At 38.2% G+C, this 24529-nt stretch overlaps 1 protein-coding gene across 2 annotated transcripts in view; it reads right to left on the bottom strand.

Moving 5' to 3' along the window:
• Positions 1 to 24529, bottom strand: part of MARCHF1 (membrane associated ring-CH-type finger 1) — a 163030-nt gene that overhangs the window by 24310 nt on the left and 114191 nt on the right. For both annotated transcript variants that reach the window (XM_042470179.1, XM_042470178.1), the window contains one exon: positions 14050 to 14230. In XM_042470179.1, the coding sequence (XP_042326113.1) occupies positions 14050 to 14230 (181 nt within the window). The remainder of the gene's footprint in view (positions 1 to 14049; positions 14231 to 24529) is intronic.

Below are 24529 nucleotides of genomic sequence, written 5' to 3'. Positions count from 1 at the left end.
GTTGTGTTTTAACTGATTTTTCATTGTTTGTTTTGCTGTTTCCACATATATATTTGTGAAAGCTCTTAAGACCCTTTGGGGAATCAAAGAAAAATATGCAAATAAACAAATAAGAAGGGTTGCCTTTTGACACATGCATATCCTTAAAAAGAAAGCCTTGTAAACAACCATGCACTTACAAGATGCAACACGATGCTATCGGGGGGAAACTCCACTAATGAAATTGTGTTGGATTTCACGAGTGGTAGCTCAAGACTATGTACATGCCATGCATCAATCAACTATATGTATAAAGGAAAAATGCACTGGATCTCTCTCTTATACTAACTCTAGAAATTCTTTTCCACTAGTACAGTGAACCTTTGTGTTAGTTCAATGAAACTATTGCATTCAATCCTCATTCAATAGATGCAAAGGGTTGGGGTTGGTAATAAATGCAATAGAATAATGCTGATTCAAATAACAGCTAAACTGTTTGATACTCGGACCTAGCCACAACTCTTGTTTAATGGTTATTATGTATGGATTTACCTGATAATGGGCCTGTGTCTTCAGCTTTGTAGAAACTAAATGAGATAGGCATGTGTTTTGTATCTGAGACATAACAGCACAGAATTTATTTATTTTTTCATCCATCAATCATGCTAAAATAATTTTCTTTTAATGTGAAGCCTGTTTTCTGTGATAACTATGAAGGCAGACAGTTTGATAGCAATCTGAGTTTAGGTTCAATGTAATTACCAGCTATAAGAGAGGAGCACTGGGAATGCTACAAGGATGTTATGATAAAGTCAATTACTGTGGAAACAAACTTCAATCATCTGGTACAGGTGGCCATCACAGGCAAAAGGATGTGCCATATTTCACCTTCCACATTCTGCTGAAAAAAGAGGGCTGGTGATCAACAGAATTTCAACTCTGTATTCCAGAAATGGGGCTTCAGTATAGAACTTGACTTTTGGGAGATTTTAATGGATAGCTGTTTATAGGCCTGAAGTCTGAAAACAGCTTTAAACTGTGTACCACTGGTGGTGTGTAATCCTGGAAAAGTTTTATTGAGAAAGATACAAACCAAGCAGAATCCAGGTCGAAGGGTTTGTTGCATTTAGTGACCCTGAACTAGCAATGTTGACTCAGCTTTCCTAAAATCATTAAAATCGTCTGCAGGAATCCTATATAATCTTTCACTCAAAGTAAATTTGCATACATGTAACTACATAGCACTAAGAAACCTTGCTACTAAATTGGGAAGATGGATAACAGGACACCAGTAAGAGTACCCAGCATGCACTGGTGCCTGATGCAACTTGCATCAGTCCTATTGTGCATCAATCCCATTGCACATGGGTCTTTTTGCCAATTCTGCTACATAGTTAGGTAATGGCAGACCTCTACTGGATGTGGACACTGTGCATATTTGCAATTCTAATTCTTGCACATATAGAGTAAATCCACTTAATAAGGCACAACTCTTATACAGGATTGTGGATGTTGTTTAAATTGGTTACTACCAATTTAGGCCTAATTGATTTCAAAAGGACTTAGAGGTGAGAGAACTCTGGATTGTAAGCAATGTTTTTTAAGAGTCTCCTAAGCAGAGGTGGTCTTCCAGTAGACAACAGGCTTTTGTGCTGCATATTCCACTTTGACTATCATAGTTAAAGCACTAAGCAGTATGCAAAGCTGTAAAAAGTTATTTATTACACTTACATGGCACTTTTGGGAATGTTTCCCAAAGGAGCTTACTCTTGCACTCCATACAAAGGGTATAAAAGAATTAGAGATATGTTGCTATGCACATGGCACCATCTTCAGGTTGCAGGTAGCTGATGACATTGTCCAGATCTGAAGCTCTTCCCATCTGGCGTGGGGAGCAGGAAAGAACCTGCCAACAGTGGCTTATGTTTGCCTAACATCTCATTATAAAATTCACATCATTGGGAGAAAACAAATGGAGCAAATGTTGCTGGAAGCTCTGGTACTTTCTGTTTTTGTTTTGGTAATATCCAAATTATATTCTTATTATCTTGACATAGACCATTTGATGGAAATTCTTGCACTTCCATTTTGAATACATTCTGAGACATAGTAGGTTAAGGATGTCCTGAAATGCATACGTGTATCTATTATTTTGAGTCATGCTCTTTTTGTTCTGTTTTGTTTTTCCATTCCCCCAATGATGTGCATTGTGCCAAATCTGTTTTCATACTGTATGGTTTCCTGATACTTTCCTGGAGGAGTCCAGCATCCATCCATTCCAGTGGATATTGTCATAAATAGCACTAAGTGTTTTAGTTAGTGAATTGCCCAATTGAACTGATCAGAATAGTTAATAAAATGATCCAAACAGAATTATCTATTGCTATTTTGTTGACAAAAACAGAGATTTTATGGCTTAACAGAGTCTTACGAGCAACTGTAAAATCAAATCTCTGAAGTTCCACACCTTATATTAAATAAAATGATTACCTCCCATATTTTTTAAAATTCTACATTTGAACTAGTATATTTAAAAAATATATAAATTTAAAAAATACCTTGATTTTGCCATTTTCTATAAGGAATACCATTTTACTATGCCTTTGCATGTAATGTGACTTGAGCATCCACAGATTTTGGTAACCACTGGGGAGGGGGGAGGTCCTGGAGCCAAACCTCACCAAAGGCTCACTGCATATCTTCCAGAAGAGAGCAAAAGAAATACCTAGCCAGTTAAGAATGAAAGGCAAATAGCAAAGTCATTCATTTTCTGGCTTTACAGGCCAAAAAATTGATAATTATTGTTGTTCAACCAGTCAAGGAATATTTATTGGGCAATATATTATAAGAAGGAGAGGAAGGTTGAAGGAACTCATAAACATTGTGGGGGAGAATGAAGTGAAATCCATATTTTTGGAAAACATACTAATTATTCATCCAACATCACCTTTGCCTTTTTTTGTAGGTCTCGTGAACATCAAAAATGGAAAAAGGCTCAGCTGAAGATAGAGGACAACATTAATTTATGCTACCCTCATGACTGCCAACAGTGTTGTATCAATAGCAACTGCAAGCATAGTGTTTTGTTTTGTTTTTTGGGAAAAAAATAGTATGCCTTTGCAATTGGTCAGAAAATCTTCAGAGTAAGCTAAGAATGCAGTTCCACAATCAGTTCTCTTCTGGGTTAAATGGATGAGGATCTTTTGAGAAACGAAGATATGAGCAACTAAGCTGATAAACAGAAAAGCAAGTTCATGGCAGATGTCTCTCTCTGATGTACAAAAATGATATATAATATTATGGCATATTCAATTAGGGGACTTTTGAAAGTTCATATAGACCAGACTGGGCAACTGTATGGGGGCCAGAGCCAATTCACTCATAGACCTCTTGTGAACCACCCCGCCCACCACACACAACAAGACCAAATAGTTTCATTTGCATCTGCAATCCCTCTTAAAATGGTGAGAAGAAATGATGCGAATTTCCCAAAACAACAAGAAATAATGTTGAGCCACTTCCTGTTATCATTTTCAGAGGAATTGCAAAGGGAAATATTTGGGGACAATACAGGATTCTTGGGTATTTTTGCATATTTTCCTGCATTTTGAGGGCTTCTGCATGGTTTGAGTACAAAAAATTGCCGCAAATCACATTTTAAAAAAATATTTGGGGATGTTGGGGGCTTTGAGGGACTGGTAGGGACTTCAAGGGACACAAAAGTTGCACATGGCCTAAAGACCACAATTAGTTCACTTGACATAGAATATTTGCATGATTTTCAGTTACTCTGATCCCAGAGATGAGGTGCTTTACTTGAATGAAAAAGGAAACATGAAATAATGAAGGCTGCTTACCCAGGAAATAAGTGTACAATCTGGTTTTCAAGTGTCATTTAAAGCGGTATCTCAGAGCAATTTTCTGAGAGGGACCAACAATACTTAGGGTGCGACTTCCTAAGAATGTCTTTGGTTCTGAAGATATGCTCATAAATCTGCTGACCACAACGCCTGGTGAAATCTCTGGGCAGACGAAGAATTGCTGAATAAGATTCCCAGTAATCAAAGTGAACTGCACTATATATATATCCTTCCTCTCTCTCTCTCTCTCTCTCTCTCTCTCTCTTTCTATGTTTAGAAAAAGTAATTATTATTATTATTATTAACCTTTATTTATGAAGCGCTGTAAATTTACACAGCGCTGTACATACAATCTTTTAGTTAGACGATTCCCTGCCCTCATGACAAATAAAAGCAGAAAACATATATTTGCAAAATTATGCTTTTATGTGTCCAGAATGTAGTTTATCATGGTGCCACATACTGGCAGCCCTGGTATCAGGAACAGGATTCCTAAAACGTTAAATGACTGCACAAACATATATTAATGACAGAGAAAAAGGGGGGGGTAGGGGGGGTTCTTATAGTCTGCACTTGAAAGCAAAATTTACAAATCAGCCTTGTGCAGCTCTTCTGATGTCAATGAACTAAATCCCAACATTATTCCTAACTGAAACAGAATCATGGAATGTTGTGGTGAATGAAATGAACATTTGTGTTACTCTCACTGATTCAATGCATCTACTTTAGTTGAGGCCAGCAATCAGATTTAGGCAACTGTGAACATACTCTTGCCTATTTTAAAACATTTAGGCAATAGGCTAGTTGAGTTTATATGCTACAGGAGGGCATGGGAGGAAGGTGCACGGCAGTTTATTTATCTGATATACTCAAAAGGCTGAGTGGGATTAGTGAACAGTTTAGAAAGATTACTGAGATAAATCGGGGACATCTGAAGTTCATGTAGGTTCAGATTTAAGCTTGTGTAACTGTCACAGTTATTAATGCATATGTAGTTATATATGCAGAATGCCTTAATGGTTGATCAACATGTTAATCCCTCAAATTCTGCTTCTGCAATGATGACCAAAACACTCAGTTTACAAAACAGGTTTCCACTAATTTTATGATGGGCTCAGAGTAGAGAGAAAAGCAATTTTATACAAAACAGACATTTGCATAAAGATATATGATCAGAGGTCCTTGAACCCTGTGGTAACAACATAAAATCTACTGAATGTTTTGAATGTCACATTTGACAAGATGGGAAACTGAATTGTTGCAACTTGCATACATGTTTGCAAATTGAAATGATTTTTTGCATTTTTTCATAGTTTAGTCTGCTTCTGCCAGTCATTTACTCAGCACTGCATCTCTACACTGTGACTTCACTCTGGAATGTTTTTATTCAACAACTTGTCTAGCTTTCAGTTTCATCAGCTACTGTTCATACTCTACACTGTGACTTCACTACATCTCTACACTCTAACTTCACCCTGGAATTTTTAAATTCAGCAATTTGTCTGGCTTTCAAAGTTTCATCACTTGTATTTTGCAATCATAAGAGTTAGAACCTCATTTCTTTCCCTAGGTGTAACAAGTGATGAAGGATGTGGGGAAATTCACACAAAGATAGCATCTTATGATAGTTTAAAATTGGCCATAGCTTTAGTGGGTATAGCCTCAGCAGAATTTAGTTCTGCACAGGCCAAGGATTCAACCATATCCAACCACGTTCAACTGCTAGGATATTAAGCAGAGTGGAAAGTATAGAGATCTGCTGCAACGTGAACATCTGTGTACTTCCACCTTGTAACTATGGAGAGACAGGCACCTTCACCCCCCCCAACTGAACATGTTCAGGTTGATGAGGAGCCTTGGGGGAGTTGTGGCTCATCAGGCTCCTGATAAGCCACAATTTCCCCAAGGCTCCTCATGAGGGAATTTGGCCATTGGAAGCAGGTAGAACAACCTGCTCCCTCAAAAACAGATCCAGCCCAATTTCCACAGTACTCAATGTGCTCAGGGTAGTGAAGAAGCAATTATTTTTATCTCTGTTATCTTTGTCTCATCCAGTATAGTCAATTTGGATAGTTAAAGTGCTATTATATTCAAGAACTCAGACTTCTGAGGAGGAGCCCACATTGTGATGAGCTTTCTAAATGTTTTGCATAAATAATGCTCAGAGACAAATGCTTGGCTCCATTCTTACTTGACCTTCACACTGAAGGTAGAGTCTAGGGGAGTAGTTGAGACACATATATGTTTCAATAGACCTGTGGGTCGGGACCCCTTTGGGGGTCGAATGATCCTTTCACAGGGGTCACCTAAGACCATCAGAAAACATATATATGCATGTAGCAATGAAAATAATGGTATGGCTGGGGGTCACCACAACATGAGGAACTGTATTAAAGGGTCGCGGCATTAGGAAGGTTGAGAACCACTGCAATAGACAGATTTCAAGTTGTTCAACATGATGAGAATATGTTGCTTGGAGAAGTGAGGCCAACAATTTATCTGTTAGATTCACGTCTATCCTGGCAGATAAGAGCTGCTAGAGGAAAGCTGGCTAGTTGGGTAGTAGAGATTTTAAATGATGACTTGATAGAGGGATATATTCCAACCCCTCTAAAAGAAGCAACTGTAAGACCATTGTTGAAGAAAACTTCACTGGATTTCAATGCTCTATGTAATTATTGGCCTGTTTCTAGCCCCTCCCTCCTTTAAAAGTAAGGCCTTAAAGAAGGTGGTGGGAGCACAACCCCAGACTTTCTTGGATGAAAGGGATTACCTGAATCTATTCTGAACTGTGTTCAGGCTTAGTTATGGAACAAAAATGGCCTTGGTTGCCTTGGTTGATGATGTATGCCTGTTGGTTCTGCTGGACCTCCTGACAGCATCAATCATGGTATCCTCATGGGCTGTTTGGCTAATATGAGACTTTGGGGCACTGTTTTGTCCTAAACCTTTTTGGTTGTATACTACCAGCAGCAGGTGCTGGCGGACTGGTGTCCTCTATACTTTTTAATGCCTACAATTAAGCTGCTGTGGGATATCATCTGGAGTCTGGGAGTTGGTGTCATCAGTAGGTGGATGATACCCAGCAAGAATATTGGATGCAGTGAAAACTTTTTAATTTGTGTGTTTTTAAAATGGACTTTATTTACCAGACATCACTTTGAGGACCCAGGCACACTTAGAAGGAATACATAAATGTTATAAATGAATACTAGGTTCCAAGCTGTAAAATGAGGAAGATACAACAGCTGAATAGGAAAGACCAGAGGAATGCAAAAATCCCTCATGCAAGGGGCTGATGTTAGAGGGCAGAATTCTTATCAATAGCTAGCCCCAAGGAATGTAGCAAATACAGTAAACTATCAGCGAGGGTTGGAGGGAGGTAAAGAACTCCAGTGAGTCAGACTGGGTACTCCAGAGGAGGTTTGCGACAACTCCAAAAAGACCAGCTCCAGGTCCCACCCACCTCCAACTGCAGATGTCCAGCATTTCCTTGAAGCCACATGGCCAATCAACTGACTTGATATAAGCCACTGAAAGACTCAGGATGGTACAATCCCTCACTTGCCTCCTTTTCTCATCCCGCAGGATACAAACTAGGGGTACGTGCTGGGGACTCAAAATTGTTTTTAATGAATGCCAATAATTTTAAGAATCCAGATTTGAATCTAAATCTTCAATTCTGCGTCAAACCTGGTGTTTTTTATTTTTTTGCACTTATACAGAATCATAGTACATATGGTATTCTAGACAGAATATAAAAAGCTATTACTAAAGTATGTTTAAACTTTGCAATGTTTCTTGTTTTTCCTTTCCATAAAATATTAAGCAATTTTTTGTCAGATTAAGCAGTACAGATTATCCTAAACACAGCATCTATAAAACTGGAATGTGGGGGGTGGGGAGACTAATGGAAGTTAAGGGACTGGAGAAAAACTGTTGTGAAAACATTCATGAAAGTCATGCAAATATTCTTGAAAGTTAAGATGTCTGTTTTCTGTAGCTTTTCTTACTAACAAATGATAATGATAGCACTGCAATTAGCAAGAACACTGCATATAATATTCAAATTATAATGTTATGGGTTTGCAGGACGGTATTGTATGGTGCAAACAAACAGTAATTGCCCTGGTGGGACAAAATGCAAGGAGGCAAAAGGCTGGAAGCTGAGAGGAAATAGTGGGCATTGCAAAAGGATGAGGCACAAAGCCAGTGAGCAGAAAATATATGGCTTACAGGAAGGTAATACTAGAACTCAATGTGAATGTGAGTTTTGGAAAATTTAATAAATGATGTGGCAAAAGAGAGTAAACAGTCAAACTTGGAAAGCTTGGGATTGGGGACCAAGGAATCTCAAAAACATTGATTTCATGGGAGATGTTAAGAGGAGGATGACTTTCACATTCTAATTTTCTGTTCAGCAATAAAAGCTTTGGCTGTAATATGTTTATCATGATCACTTTGATCACTTTAGTCCAGTTTATCAGTAATTTTACATAAAAATACAACCGATAGTGCTATAATATTATGCCCCATATTTTAAACATTGTACAAACATATCCATGCCAAACATGTCGTGATGTTCAAATTGAAGAAAGAAAACTTTACAATTTAAATAAACAGAATGCATGCTCCAAATAGGATAAGGAACTGGAGGTGGGGGGAAAGGTTCCTAAGATTTGGAGGGCTCCAGCCCAGGCTGTAAAATCCATTACCATGAAGAAAAATATTGAAGCTAAATGGTATATCATGCTTGAGGATACTGAGCAAAACTCAGTTCCCTGAATCTATGTCCATCTCTTTTGAGATTTGATGGAGCCAATCAGAAACAGTGTCAGAACAAACAGCATTGTAAACACTGAGCTGCCAGAACAGAGAAAATATTCAGTGTGTATCTAAACTAAGATTTCTGGCTTAAGCAATAGAGATACTGTGCTTCCCAAGATGACATATTCTCTCAAAAATTATCAAACCCAGAGTTTCTTGTTAATAAGTAGAAAGGAAGGCTGGCTGGTGGATGGGAGAAAGCATCATTATTCAACTAGGGTCATTGGTCCTAGGGACAGTGAGATTACCCACACAAACCTGCTATATCTGGCTATAAATATGAATCAGGCAGACAGAAATGGAAGTTAAACAAAAAGGGAACTAAGGTTCAGAACACATTACAGAAATAATCAAGTTTGAGACTGCTTCAGCTGTCCTGGCACAGTGTTAGACAATTTCTGGGGACAGTAGTTTTGTGAGACATTTAGCCTTCTCTGTCAGAGATCCCTGGTGCAACCAAAAACTACTATTCCCAGGATTCCGTAGCACTGAGCCAGGGCTGTAAAAACAGTCACAAACTGTATTATTTCTGCAATATGTTTTGGACCTAAAATAATTACAGGACATCAATCCATCTTTCAGGTTTTCAAAACATGCAGGGGCTTTCTAAAGTCTGGTTTGGGACGGTGCATCAATACGCAAGCTTTGTACGACTCTTCTTTAGGTGACTATTATGTTAAACAGGTTTACCATAAGCTGACAGGGTGTTTTCTGACATGCAGAGAAGTCCCATTGTGGGCCATACTGTAATTTCAGAAAGGCAGAAAATCTAATATCAGAATTTAAATAGAAAATCTTGTTTCATGATCCTGTGACCATATGTGTGGAATGGGATCATGCTATATATATGGAAAAGGCACTTATTACAGGTTTGTGCATGGCCACAGCAAATGACGTGGGAGCCCTAATAATAATAGTTAAATATAGAAAGTAAAGAACTGCCCTTACTGCATGGGAAATTTTAGTGGTCTCATTTTGCTTTGGAAAGTGATCTACCAGATAGGCATTTTACAACATTGTAACCTCAAGTGTTTGAAACAACATTCCCAATACATAGCAGCATACAAAAATAAAAACATCTTGGGCAAAAATTGTCCCAACAAATTACTATTTTTTCCTCATCAGAGTACTTTGTGTCAAAACACTAGGACAAGAAAGGTCTCACAACATTTTGTGAGTGAAAAATAATACGGAGAAAGTGGTGAGCATGCATGGATGAGAAACAATCTCTCTCTATGCTCAAAGATGGGAGGGCATCCAGTACATGTTTATGTCATCCTGCCCATGAAGGACCAACAGAGATAGGTATGGAAGGACATGGAACAGATATAATAATAATAATAATAATAATAATAATAATAATTATTATTATTATTATTATTATTTATTTATTTGTATACCGCCCTCTGGCAAACCAATCCGGGCGGTTAACAACAGTAAAATATAAAATATGACAATTAAAAACACTTTATCCCTCCCCCCCTTAAGACAGTATTAAACAGTATAACATATTAAAACACAATGTCAATGCATAAAAACAACAATTAAAAACTAAAAACCCTGATATCCCTCTGTTGATCCTCGACCATCACTAAGATGGGGCCACGGGAGGAATGAGGGAATCAGGAACCTGGGCTGGGATGGTTAATCTGGAAAGGCCTGCCGGAAGAGATCCGTCTTGACCGCTTTTTAAAAGCTGTCTAATGATGTTATCTGACGGATCTCATCCGGCAGGTCATTCCAGAGTTTGGGGGCGACAGCAGAGAACGCCCTCTGGGAGGTCGCCACAAGCCTAGATTTTAGAGGCTGTAGTAAGTTCCTCCCAGAGGACCGGAGAGCGCGGGGAGGATTGTACGGGAGGAGGCGGTCCCTAAGATAGCTTGGACCCAAGCCATTTAGGGCTTTAAAGGTGATAACCAACACCTTGTACTGGGCCCGGAAGCTGATAGGCAGCCAGTGGAGGGACCTCAAAACCGGAGTAATGTGGTCCCTCCTAGATGTTCCTGAGACAAGCCTGGCTGCCATATTTTGAACCAGCTGTAATTTCCGAGTCAAACACAGGGGTAGCCCCATGTAGAGTGCATTACAGAAGTCAAGGCGTGAGGTTACCAGCGCGTGCACAACCGTCTCGAGATCCCTTACTTCCAGAAAAGGGCGCAGCTGGCGTATCAGCCGAAGCTGATAACAGGCACTCCTGACCATCGCATTTACCTGATTTGTCATCAGGAGCGACGAGTCAAGGAGCACCCCCAGACTGCGAACACAGTCGCTGGAGGAGAGTGTGACCCCATCCAGGACTGGAGGTTGCAACCCAATTCTTGGTTTCGGGGCCACTACCATGAGCACCTCCGTCTTGTCTGGATTCAGTTTCAATCTGTTTTTCCTCATCCAGCCCATTACTGCCTGAAGACATTCATTGAGAGAAGAGATGCCATCGGAATTCGAGGCCGACGAACGAGATACAGAGAAATAGATTTGGGTGTCATCAGCGTACTGATAACACCCAGCACCATGACTCCATATTATCTCACCCAGCGGCTTCATATAGATGTTAAATAACATCGGGGACAAAATAGCCCCCTGAGGAACCCCACAAGTGAGGTACCTCTTACTGGAGCTACAGTCCCCGAGTAGCACCCTTTGAGACCTACCCGAGAGGAAGGACCTGAACCACTGCAGAGAGTTCTAAAGAGAGTTCATGAGAAAGTAGCCAGATATATTCGGAAACACTCAGGGCCAAAGTGTGAGTGTACTGGGACATCACTGAGCTAAACACATAAATCACACTACTGGTGCTGGTAGCTTGGACAAGCTGAAAGTCTGAAGGAAAGACAGAAGGCAATCTTAGGGTGCTGTCACTTGAGAGCAGCAATGAGCAGGAAGATGTTTTGTGCACTCACAAAGTACACAATTCAGTAACAAGGAAATAAGAGCAATGTGCAAAGTCATAAAATGGCTTTCTTTCAGGACATGGGGACTGTGATTGCTGCTACACTGCATTATTATTATTATTATTATTATTATTATTATTATTATAATATCCTGCTTTCCCCCAAAAAACTGACGCTCAGAGAGGTTTACAGTTTAAAAGAATACAACTAAAAACATACAAAAGTGAGCATTAAAATTGAGTGCCTACTCTTTCATCACCTTCAGTGGGCTAATTCAGGACAATTCCAGTTTACTTCTATCATTAGATTGTGCTGCCCATAACAGAACACAGTGCTCCAGATAAGGTCTCAAGAAAGGAGAATAGAGTGGTATCACTACTTCTCATGAATTTGCACTATTCTTCTGTTGTTGCAACTTAGAACTGCATTCACTTTTTAAAGCCACTATATCCCTGGAAAGTATTTTGGATAAAACCAACCACATGTACTAATGTCAAAGCCCATTCTACACTTACGCAGCAGATTCTTTTAACCTAAATGCAATCATTACTTGAAAGTCATTTTGTTAGTTATGGCTTAGTTCTTCCATCCTGTTGGGATCATCCTGAATCATCTTCTAATGTATTATCAATGCTGTCATTATCTGTCATCAGCAAATATGATGAGCACTCCTATTCTAATTCTAATTTATGCAGTTTAGCACTATTTTAATTTCTATGATTCCATCCTATAGAATCCTGGGATTTGTAGTTTGTTGTGGTAGCAGAGCTCTCCGACAGAGAAATCTAGATATTGCACAAAATTGCACATCCCAGAATTACATAGCACTTGAACCATGGCAATTGAAGTGATGCCAACTTGGATTATTTCTGCAGTGTAGATGCAACCTTTTTTTTTTCTTGAGCAGATTTGAACATAGTTCACACCTGGGATAGATCCAATGACTAATGAACAGCTGGTTGAATGAGATAAATGCTAATTCTAGCAGTATATGCCATGTAAAGCAGGAAAATATGGCAGAAAAGTATAGTGGTGCTGTGATGCTAAGACATTATATCCTCTGAAAGGAGACATTTATCTGGGCAGGCAGCCTGATACACCACAGGAAGCTCAGCTTGATAACAGTGACAACACTAGCTGAACCATGTATAAACACTGAACACAATGTGGCAGGAGACATTTTTTTTCACTAGCTTAGAACTGACAGAAGGTTTACTAACAAAAAGCACACTGACACCAATTAACACAAAAACCTATACTCGTCCTCATGCCTTGTTATTTCTGAAATAAGGCAGTGGATAAGAAAACCAGAAGACGGTGCACCACTTGTGGGAAAGTTGCTTGCTAAGGACCACTTAAACATCCACACAATATATTCTGGTTGTCTAGAGTGGTTGTCACAAAGTATGGCCTTTCAATGTCCTCGGAAGGAACTATTTTTGTACTGGGGTAGAAAATTATATCTGGGGTTACCATGTGTCATCCTTTTCTAGGATATGTCCTCTTTTTCGGAGCTAAAATTCCTATCCTCCAATTTCCCTAACGTGCCATTTTTTTTCAGAGTTAAAATTTCTGTCAAGGTACATTTTTAAAACGCCCATGTTTTCTTACAAGGTGTGGACTGGAGGGAGCAGATCAGGTAGTAGAGCTCTTAGGAGGCAGAGAGACATGCTAGATTGAAGTAGGGCAAGGGAAGCCCCCAAACCAGGCAGTCTCAGCCCTGTAGGGTTACCAAGCAACTCACTATCAGAAAGGAAGGTAGTGGAATGGAGAAAGGTGCCCCCCCTGTCATTGCCAGTATGGTACCTGATTGACTATACTGAGGATTGGTGGCTCCTCTTACAAATGCCCAGAGTTTATAGGCTATTTAAAATGAGAGTTATCATAGCTATCAGTGGTTTGAAATAGTCAGTCAATAAATGTGTCCTTCTTTTTACTTTTCAAAATATATTAACTCTAAGATAAAAACCTATAATGCTAGATCTTATTGCAGATAATTAAAAACAACTATTTTTCTTCAAGGTTTATGCCAATTTCCTTATTTGGGTGGGTTTACAAGTTTTTGTTTTGAAATAACAGTGCTAGTATTTTAGGATACAGAAATTATATTGGTAACTTAAATTTCTTTCCTACCCTTTGTTCATTTTTAGGTTTTGAGGGGTTTTCCCTCACACAAAAGGAATCCTGTCAGCTACTCAAACCATATATTCATATTATGCCTCCATCTACAAAAAATTGCTGTAGACATGAAATCTTGTTATCCCCTGAAATACACTGGAATTTTCATGCAATGATAAAATAATCTAGAAATCACTTAATGCAATTTTTTTTTCTATCCATGTGAATAAGGGGTGGTGTCAACACATATAAATAAACCAACACACTTGCAAATATCAAACAGGACAGTAACATGAATGGCCTAGATTGAAACTTACACACATCTTCAGCTATGGTATTCTATAGCTGGATGGATTTAATTCCTAGTAGCATACCTTTCGAAGAGGTTTGAGCTTGGTCTCCATTATAAAGTCATATTTGCAGAGTTCACAGCAACGTGTGTCTGAGCTCTTGATCCACTGATGCAGGCAGGCTTGATGAACAAAACGTAGGGTCCCTGTGCAGCGACACGGTGTGATGAGGGGGTTTTCATCATCTCCCTCACAGTGACAGATCCTGACAGGAAGGACAGCAACAGGGAGTGAACAAAGTGAAAGCCTTTCATGCTAAGAGCTGACATTCAAAACATTAAGAATGAACAACCTTTGAGATTTGATCCTAGGAATCCTTTTTCCTGTTGTTTGCTTCAAATAGTTATTATATTTTAGAAGTACTCAGAGATGGAGCAGTTTGATGTCTCCTCGAGTGACACATTTCACTCACTTCCTCTCAGTAACCCAATCTAGATGCAGAGAATATGATGTAATTTAATGTGTGAAGAGGGAGAAAGTATGGTATCTGTTGTTGCTCACCTCATGTGAGATTAACCTGGGGCCTGTAGAGGAGAGCCTCCAACTGCATGTTAAGACTTGCCACACATTGTTCCTGTAACCACATTTTGTCACCTCAAGGTAGCCACCATCTAAACTCAAGGTTTTATAGCACAATACTCTTCATACTTAGAAAATGGTTCCACTTTGCACAATGGGACATACTCCCAATCAAGTGAAGTTTAACTTTTTCTCATCATACATAAAAGTGTTTTACTGGACTAGCTACTGCCCACCATTCTTAAGTTGGGTTCATGTTCTTTAAACATAGAAAAATAGATTAGTGACTTATAGACAATAAATACAGAACACAACTCTTATAGGCTCTGTGTATGTTCTGTCCTGTATATGTCATTGGTATGTCAGTTGTTAATGCTACTAAGCCAATATCGGTATTAATTGTGCATCAGAAGGATGAAGAATGGCTATTAGTGGTTAATAGGAAACAGTATTTTTCCACATGTGCATTTCTGTTTCTACAGTATCTCAACATAATTATTGCCACATGATTTCTGGAATGATTTATATATATCTGCCAGCTTGAAGTAACAATTTTTCCCTATCAAGGGAATAAGAGCTAGAATAAAGGCTAGAAGTTACTGATGTGTACAGTTGCCAGATGATGCAGAGAATATGATAAAGGTGTAGGAAAAATATGAGGACACACTTTAGGAATTAGATATACTTAGAAAATTGAGGATTACTGGGAGCTGTGTTGATGGTTTTCACATATGTTAAACATAATTTCTGTCAGAAACCTTGTTAACATAAAGACTAAAAGGGAAGCTACTTTTAAATTTATTATTTAAACCATTATTTTATTGAATCACTACTTGGTAATATAAACTGCAAATTTGGTAGATCCAATTCATATTGAAACCAGAGTAGGAGGAATGGTTATAGTCCATTTAGAACACATACTAGTATTTTTTATCCAGAATGGACCTTCCGCTTGTGCTTCCTCTAAAGTGAAGAGGAAAAAAGATGTCTTACAATGATGTCTGCTTTAGTCCTTAGGTTAACAAAGAAGGAATTAAATTCCAATGTAGCAAGACACAGTTAGATAAAAATATTAAGAACGATTTCATATCTTAAGTGTAGTTCACTTGTGGAAGCTGAAGATGTTACTTTCAGAAAAGAAAAATATGGGGGGCTTGTGTTGGGAATGTTTATCTACCAGGAAACCAGAAGAGCTATTCGCTTCCTCCCCCTGCCCCCCCCCCAAAAAAAACCCCTAAAATAGGGGCAGGAAACCTTGGCAGATTTTGTTGGACTGTAACTTTCATCAGCCTTATCAAGAACAATCAATGGAGAAGGATGATGGGAGTTGCAGTCCAGAAATCCCACAAGCCCAACATGTGTCTGACTTTAAACCATATGCAAGAAAATATCCCTTTACCCAACTACAACAGCACTTTGTAATGGAGCCCAACAATCTCAACAAACAAGTCTATAGGTACATATTTACTTGGAAGTAAGTCTTACTGGTCTCAATGTGATTTACTCCTACATATGTATGTACAGATTAAAACCTAAGGCAAGCCAAAAGTCAAAGGATGTCCCTTTATTTGCACAATATATGTACAGGCACTTGCCAATCCTCCTCCTCTTCTGAGGACCAAATTAGACAAGACATAGCTCACACAATTAGCAATTCCACAAATGGATTCTAAAAAGGAAATAGCAGATGAAATAGGGTGAGCTAGTGCAAAGCCCTTGTGGAGATGCCGGTGTGCGTGTGTCAGGGGGTCCCTTCATAGTATGATGCCAAATCATTGAACTTCAGCACAACACTTGCCTGCTGCACAGTTATAGTGATATGATTTTGATTGAACTGCCATGACTGTATCCTATGGAATTCTAGGTTTTGTAGTATGGTGAAAAACTAGAGCTCCTTGGCAAAGAATTCCAATCAATGCTCCCTAAACTGAATATCCCAGATTTCCACAGGATGAACTACGGCAGCTAGTGGAATCATAGCACTATAATTGTAGACTATTGAAGAGCTGTGCAATTAAAAGAATTCAGATTGGTCTAGGAGAAAAAGGAAGTTTGAGGAAGCAGCACACTGTCGCAGAGGTTCCAACTAAGCGTATTATTTCATGGTCCATATGTTTGACCTCACTTTACCTCATTCTGTCTCAGCCCTTATTTGTCTCCTTGATGTAAACTCTAAGATCTTGTCTTCCTTCCTTGGTACAATCTATTTATTAAAAAAAAAAAAAAACCAGTAATGTGTTTTAGGTACCCACCAACGTTATATTGAATGGAATTGCATACCACTGTTAACCAGGATTAGTCATTTCCCTGTCTTCTGAAGGTTAACTGTCCAGAAAATTCACCAAGTCATTCCTGACTACCATTTTAAAACCTTTTAACATGGGCTACAGTGTAGAGTGGGCCCCAGCTATTGGAACTATGGCTGTTTTTCTGCTCATGTACACAGAATCAACTTAAATTTATAGGATTTACAAACAAGTAACATCAGTAAAATAGATTAGCTAGTAAAAAGCAGTAAAGGTAAAGGTGAAAAGAGATTAAAATGCATAATTGCACATAATCTAAGAAAATCAGTCACTACATTCTTTACCTTTTTTTTTTTTTAAATAATGCAACTTCATCTCAAATACTCATGTTCTCTACCACAGATCTGCCCTCTAAGGGAAATATTCTTCTTCATGGATTTCCTGTCTGGAAATAATTTCCTTCAATGCAGGAAACAGCATGAAAGCCATGCAAAATCACACAAATCAATCTACATGTGAGTTTTATTCTACTTCCTACATAAAGTGTTTTCTGTGCAGGAAAGTTGTGATGTGTGTCCTAAACAAAATGGAATTAAATTAAACAATAGCAGGCGAAAAGCAAGAACATTGCTAGCAGGTCAGTAATCCTTGTGAACATCCTTATAAATTTCCCCCCCAGAACTCCAATAGTACTTTTTAAACCATATATCTTGCCAGATTAGATAAAACTTTTCATCTCAGTGAAAAACGTCACTTGGAGAGAGCAACATCATTTTCTTTTTAAATTAAAGTCATTTCCCAAAAGGGGGGGGGAAATACAGAGCTTTGTTCATGTTAATTCTAGCTACATATAATTTATTTGGAAGATCTCTGTGTTTAAGCCATTTAGAATTTAGACAAATAAATTGGGTACCCAGGAGTCCTTTTCAGCCACTGTCAGAATTGCTTTAAATTATTTTAAAAGCTAAAATACCATTCTAAAACTCCATTGGGATAACAAATAAAATGACAGAGCCACTTTGAAAGGAACACAAATGATTCTTCAGAAGAAACACTTAACCTAAAACATTGACTGAATTATAAATTAAAAACATGTAATGAGAATACTGAATGCTGTAACAATAGAAATAATGTCCAGAGGAAATGATTATGGCAACAACCTTAAATGTATTAAGTGCTCTTGTCTTCTGTTTATTTTTGCTCTGCATGTAATTTGGTTGAGAATGATAGTTTGCCTAAGGACATTGAGAATTAATGTGTATATGCATGGCACACATAGGATGAGAGTGGAAGAGGGCAGTGCCTGAACTATGCTTCCTTTTCATGACTTGTTCCTTTCCCACCATTAGTGAATATCTGACATAGCATGGGCCACAGAACCTTGTAGTTTTTCTAATAATAAATGCCCTCTTCTATGCATCAGTAAGAAATTTTGACTACAAGGAAGGGCAGTCTGCGGTCTGAGAAAAATGGAGAGTGAACTATTTTTTCAAAATGGGAGGGTAAGATAACACTCCTCCTGCTTGTACCATGAAACATGAGGAAATGTTGGGCTTGTCTCCTATGCTGGTTGTAGTGCACAGCTGGAAACATCTCCATTGTTTTTAAAGGGCTGATTAGAAAGTAAGAAGCGGACCACATCATGCAAAGCACTGTGCCACCTTCCACTTTGCCTAGAAAGACTTTGCCTGGGCTTTGAATAATACAACTTGGATAAGGAGTAGTGCTTTTGGGTCAAAAAAGTCTTAAGACACAGTACCAGACATTTTACAAATCAAAAACACTGTCACTACAACAAAGCTTAAAATAACCAAACCCCTTGGAGAATAAAGCCCTTCAAGCATCCAAGAACAAACAGTCCAAAAACACAGATCCATAGTCCTTGAAATGACAGTTCATCAAATGTTTCCTCCAATAAGGTCAATAACATATCCCCAGAGTAAATAAACCCAGGAATGCTCAAGATATAGAGAAAGGTGTTCACTGAAAACAGGATAAGACAAAGCAAGGTTAATTATAGCAAATTACTGTTTACAAAACATTTCACTGAAACAAGGAAGGTTGACAGATAAGAACAATTTAACTTCAAAAACCCATTGACAATTTCTGTGGCAAATAAAATTGTACGTATATGCACTTTACAATTTCAATGTGTGAATTGTTTTGATGTAGTTTTCGCTGTATGTTACACTAAACAAGGGGGTAAAAGGGTAGATTACAATTTTTAAGTAAAGAAAATCTGTCTGAACATGAAATATAAATAAAAGAAACGTTTACCTTCATGAAGGCAGAGTGAGAAGAGATATATAAAAACCATGAGTTACAGACAGTGGTGTGTGTGTCACAGTTCCAAGTACCTTCTGGCATGGTGGTCAGGTGCAGTGGGGGAGAAAAAGAATTTCCCCAATCTTTGAGAAATGTACATTGCTTTCTGTCGTCTGAACCCAGAATCCAGTTTTGCCACCTTCGTAACCAATTAGAGTCTGAAGCCAATTTGTGATACCTCCTGGCAGATGGAATGTTCAAGTGTCCACCAGTCCTGAACTACCTGTCCTTGGCCTAAAGTAATAACAGCTGCACTAGACTGCCTGGTGGTAAACAGTTTTAAGTGTTTGAGCCCTTCCCTTCCAAACACTTTTGGAATGTAGCTCCCTGAATGCCCCAACTAGCATGAACACTTTTGCAAACTCTGCTTACATGTCATATTAAAATATAATTGGTAGTGAGAAGTCATAGTTAATGAATGTGGTAAAGTATTGTAACTGTGTATCAAGCATTCTTTTTGCATCCCCATAGCTTACTTAATTGATTGATTCCACAGAAAGGTAGTAGCATCAGGAAGAAGCGGACTCAATAGTAGTGTTAATCACAATTCTGTTTTACATATGTTCAGGTCTGAACTCTTGACTCTCAATAGCCATTTTTTAAAAGTATGTACTCTCTTCATGCTTGGTATGCAAGTTAAAACATCTGGTGATCTAATGAGGCTAAATAGCACACATTCCCCTCTTTTCTTAATAAATATTTTATTACAGTACATTTTTCTCCCCCCCCCCCCCAAAGGAAGTGATGACTATCAGAAAACAGAAACAAATTCACTTTTTAAAAACTTAATGCAAGAATGTAGCCTTTATTGTAGTGCTTGTTTTAGCTGTATCAGCATTATTGGGTCATAAATCTTTCTCTTATTTGTTCCTCTAATGGCTTAGCAGGTAAGATAACTTGCTGGTGATACAAATTAGCATGCAGCTAATTTTACAGAATTTCCTCTACATGTATTTATTTCCTATTAGGGTTATATATCTAGTAATAAAGAAAAGAAATATACCCTTGTTCTGGAGAGGACTGTTTGTGTGCTGACACTAAAAAATAGTAGACTAGTTATCAGAGGGTGCTTGAGACTCTGACCTCCATTTGGATTGAAGGGATGACTTGAGTCATCAGTAACATTGCTCCAAATGACCTATACTCATTTGTACAGCTATGTCAGTTCTTTACTATTCTAAGTAGCTGGGGGCAGTGAAACAAAAAGGTTAGCTATCAGAACACAAATACCATAACCTGTGAACATACAAGGAACCATCTTTGATATTATTCTGTGATAGGGTAAAACATACTCTCCCACTGTTGTGTCTATTCAGTGTCATCTACTCACTAGATTTTTGAGGTGTGGGAGGGACCTCCATGATACAGATTAGCATACAAAAATTCAAGTCCTAATCTGATCAATCTGCTAGATATTTTGTAGACAAAAAATTCTGTGCTAGCTTTAACATTGTTTTGGCAGTATGAGATGGGACAAAATTACAGTACACTGCTCCCTCGGGTTACGAAATTAATTCGTTCCGCGGCCACTTTCGTAACCCGAAAAGCCTTCGTAAGCCGAATTGCCATAGGCGCTAATGGGGAAAAGCCGCGTTTCGTGCGAAAAAGCGCCGAAAAGCACCAAAAATTTTTTTTGTAACCCGAAAAACATTTGTAACCCGGAACAATTATTTCCAATAGGATTTTTTCGTATCCCGGAAATTTCGTAACCTGGGTATTTCGTATTCCGAGGTACCACTGTACTGCTCCATCTAATCATGCTGTTATGGATACCTTAAAGCTTGTGAAACTTGTGGGTATGGATGCACAGCTTGCAGCATGGAAGACTATTGCATTCTGCTGAGATAATTTCCCATTGTAGCTTGTGAAATGTGACAGGCCTTGATGATTTTATGATGAGCCTTGATGACTCTTTCAGGGATAATAAAGTCCCTACAAACTTGAATGAAGCAGAAGTAAGGCTCTGTTGTTTTTTTTAATAGATCTTGTGGTTCATACAATTCTTGCCTAGGGTCTAATTTACTATTTTTGGCTGAAGCAAGTGATCATGCGGCTTTCATTTTAACTTCATGTACTGTTGGACGATACTAATTTAAGTCTGGCTTTTCTTCTTCTTTTTTTATTTTTGGCTGTAACTCCATGAATGATTTTTGTCCTTCTTAGTTTCTGATGTATCTAACTCTCTCTTCTCTTCATGAAACATTAAAAATTGGCTTTAATATGCCACAGAGATTACCCTTCTTTGCTGAAATGTGAAATAGCCTACAGTTGAGGAACTTAATTTTTAAAAAGCCTCCAAGTGCCAACTATAGATACCGGTGAACACTCAGGCAAGATTCCTGGATGGCCTCGTTTTATATTTGCTGCTGTCCATGTCTGTATGTGTATTGGGCCCAAAACACATAGCTGACCCCAGAGCTAGGGCCCAGATGTATGGGACTGGCAAGCAGTGATACTTCAGTTGGTGACTAGTGATGCCAACTCTTGATGTCAGCTCAGGACTTACTATTTAAAGTATATTTCAATTTATAATTTGAATTTCCTTATTGCCTTACAAAGGGTTTCCATGATATCAGAAATAGCCACCAACTTTTTATTTGCATACACTGTTTCTCCTCCAGCTCATAAATTTATTTCATATGAAGACAAGAAGATATTAGCCTGAACATATTATTAAATCTATAGTATGATTCATACAAGTTAGAAAGTCTTGCAATCTGGAGGAAAAGGTGGGGGGGAATGATTCTAAATAATTAGCAGCCACATAAACATATAGTAATCAAATCATTTTTGTGTACGAAGTAGTTTTAACTGCCTGGTATTTATGATTGCAAGATTGGCAGGTTGGCAGTTCATGGCCTAAGCCTCACGTGACAGAATGAGCTCCTATCACTAGTCCCAGTTTCTGCCAATCTAGCAGTTTGAAAACATGCAAAAGAACAAGTAAATACCTAGGTACCACTTCATATGATCATCTTTGACAATGCTGCCTCCCTCAGTTTAGTAACGGAGATTAGTACCACCCCCTATAGTCAGACATGACTTGACAACCTTGTCAAAGGGAAAACCTTTACCTTTTTATTTTCATATAGTGCCAAAATTAAATCATAATATTTCAAAAGACAAACTGAGCCTTTTTATCCACTTTCAGAGCATATAATACATGTATGTCTTCATGGGTTTTTTTTCCTATCATAAATATTTCTGCCAAAGAAATAACAAAGAGTTTACTAAGTTATCAACACATCATATTAGCCCTGGTTATGCATTAACTATATGGGCCATTCTCCCAAATCTAACGAAACGAATGAACTTTGAACTCTTTGTTAATGCCATAAAGGAGTAAAGGTATCTTCAGCTAAAACAGGAGCAAAGCTCATTATCAGAGCACAGTAACAACAACAATTTTAGTGTTTTAGTCCTAACACTTCCTACGTTAATAATTTGTGCAACAGCAATTTTACAATATTAATTTTCACATCAAGCATATATACCAACATTGTCATACCTTTCAGGGAGACAACATTTATCGGTATAGACTTATCTATATAGATAAGCATAGATTATCCACAGCATTTAAGACTAAAAAGTATTTTCCTTAATTATTTAGCCACTTTTGTATAACATTTTTTTTACTGAACTGGCAAGAGGTTTTTGACATGATTATTCGCTGCTGTTGTTATGTGCTTTCAAGTCAACCTTGATATATGATGACCCTCTCATATGGTTTTCTTGGCAAGATTTATTCAAAACAGGTTTGTCATCGATTTCTTCAGCTGAGAGAATGTGTCTTGCCTAAACCCCATAGGTTTCCATGGCAGAGCAGGGAAATGGATCCTGGTTTCTAGGACTCCCAATCCAATAATCAAAGTCACTATACCACACTTGGTCATCTCTATACAAAGAATTCAATACAATCTGTGTACACAATACATTCTATACAAAGAATTCAACCAGAATTAATCCTTAGAAAATGAATTACTTCATTCCTGTGGTATGCAGCAAATACAGAACATACCACTGCCATCCTCTCTTGGGCACTGAAGCTGGTTATTTCCCAGTATAGATTTATTTCCCAATATTAATTATTGCAAAGGAACAAGTGTAGTGCCTATGGCAAACTTGCCTGACACTCAGTATGTGGAGAGATCTTATAGCACCTTTGAGACTAACTGAAAGGAAGAGATTGGTAGCATGAGCTTTCGTAGACCTCAGTCTACTTCCTCAGATGTATTTGGTGGAGAGGAAGCCAGGCACAGATTGTGTGTGTGTGTGTGTGCGTGATTGGTATGTGAAGATGTCAATTCAAAGTACAAATCCTTTGTGTATGGGAATAAAGCTACAAAGACAATGTTTCCTTAGTCACTACACACACTTCAACACTATCTCATTCCATCTTCATGGGGGTGCCCTACATTCATGTATTCCCCTCACCACAGGCTAGCCCCACTGCAAAACTGGATCTTCTGCCAGTTCATCTCCATGCACAAAGACAAGTTTCCTATGCCTTTGTGCACTAACAACCATAATTAAAACTGGACCTGCAACTTCATTTCCATACACAAAGGATTTGTAATTTGAATTGACATCCTCACACACCAATGGCATATATATGTCTGTGCCTGGCTTCCACTCCACCAAATGCACCAGAGGAAGTAGCCTGAAGCCTACCAAAGCTCATGCTGCCAATTTCTTTCTTTCAGTTGTGAGCTGCCTTGGGTTCCTCCAGGGAGAAAGGTGGGATGTAAATGAAACAATAAATAAATAAATAAACCAGATAGTCTCAAAGGTGCTACAAAATCTCTCCACATGCTGATTCTAAGACTAACACGGCTATATCTTTGAATTCTTCTCTGACACTACATATTGTCCATTGGCAGAAATAGAAAATTATCTATTCTAAATTTGAACCCCATTAAGCAAAACACAGATTGCTACCCAAGTGTGGCAGGCTAACAAGTACTCAAAAACTACCCTTTTTTGTTTCTGTATGTAGTTCCAGGCTCTCTGCAAAACCAAGACATTTTTCAAACCTAGTGGATTTTATGTTCATGAGTTTCTTTTGTTTGACTCACCAACTTGTACAGACCTTATTCATTCCCCAAAAGCTCAGATCTTCCATTCTAAAACATCCCTAACAGATGAGACTATATTATAGAGCCTACGTACATACTGAAACTTCTCACAGGACAAAGAACACTTCTATAAAGACATACTGAGAGGCTGTAAAAATTCCAAACACAAATTTCAAAAAAGGAAGATTTCAATTGGATTGTTAGAATTGTAAGTGGACATTATTAATAAAAAAAAAACACACCACATACTGATGGTCTAAGTGAAAGAAAAAGAAAGAAAGAAAGAAAGAAAGAAAGAAAGAAAGAAAGAAAGAAAGAAAGAAAGAAAGAAAGAAAGAA

This window comes from Sceloporus undulatus, chromosome 5 (assembly GCF_019175285.1).
Source record: "Sceloporus undulatus isolate JIND9_A2432 ecotype Alabama chromosome 5, SceUnd_v1.1, whole genome shotgun sequence".
NCBI lineage: Eukaryota > Metazoa > Chordata > Lepidosauria > Squamata > Phrynosomatidae > Sceloporus > Sceloporus undulatus.
Note: the sequence above shows the minus strand (reverse complement) of the source record. Positions and strands in the feature narration are given on the sequence as shown.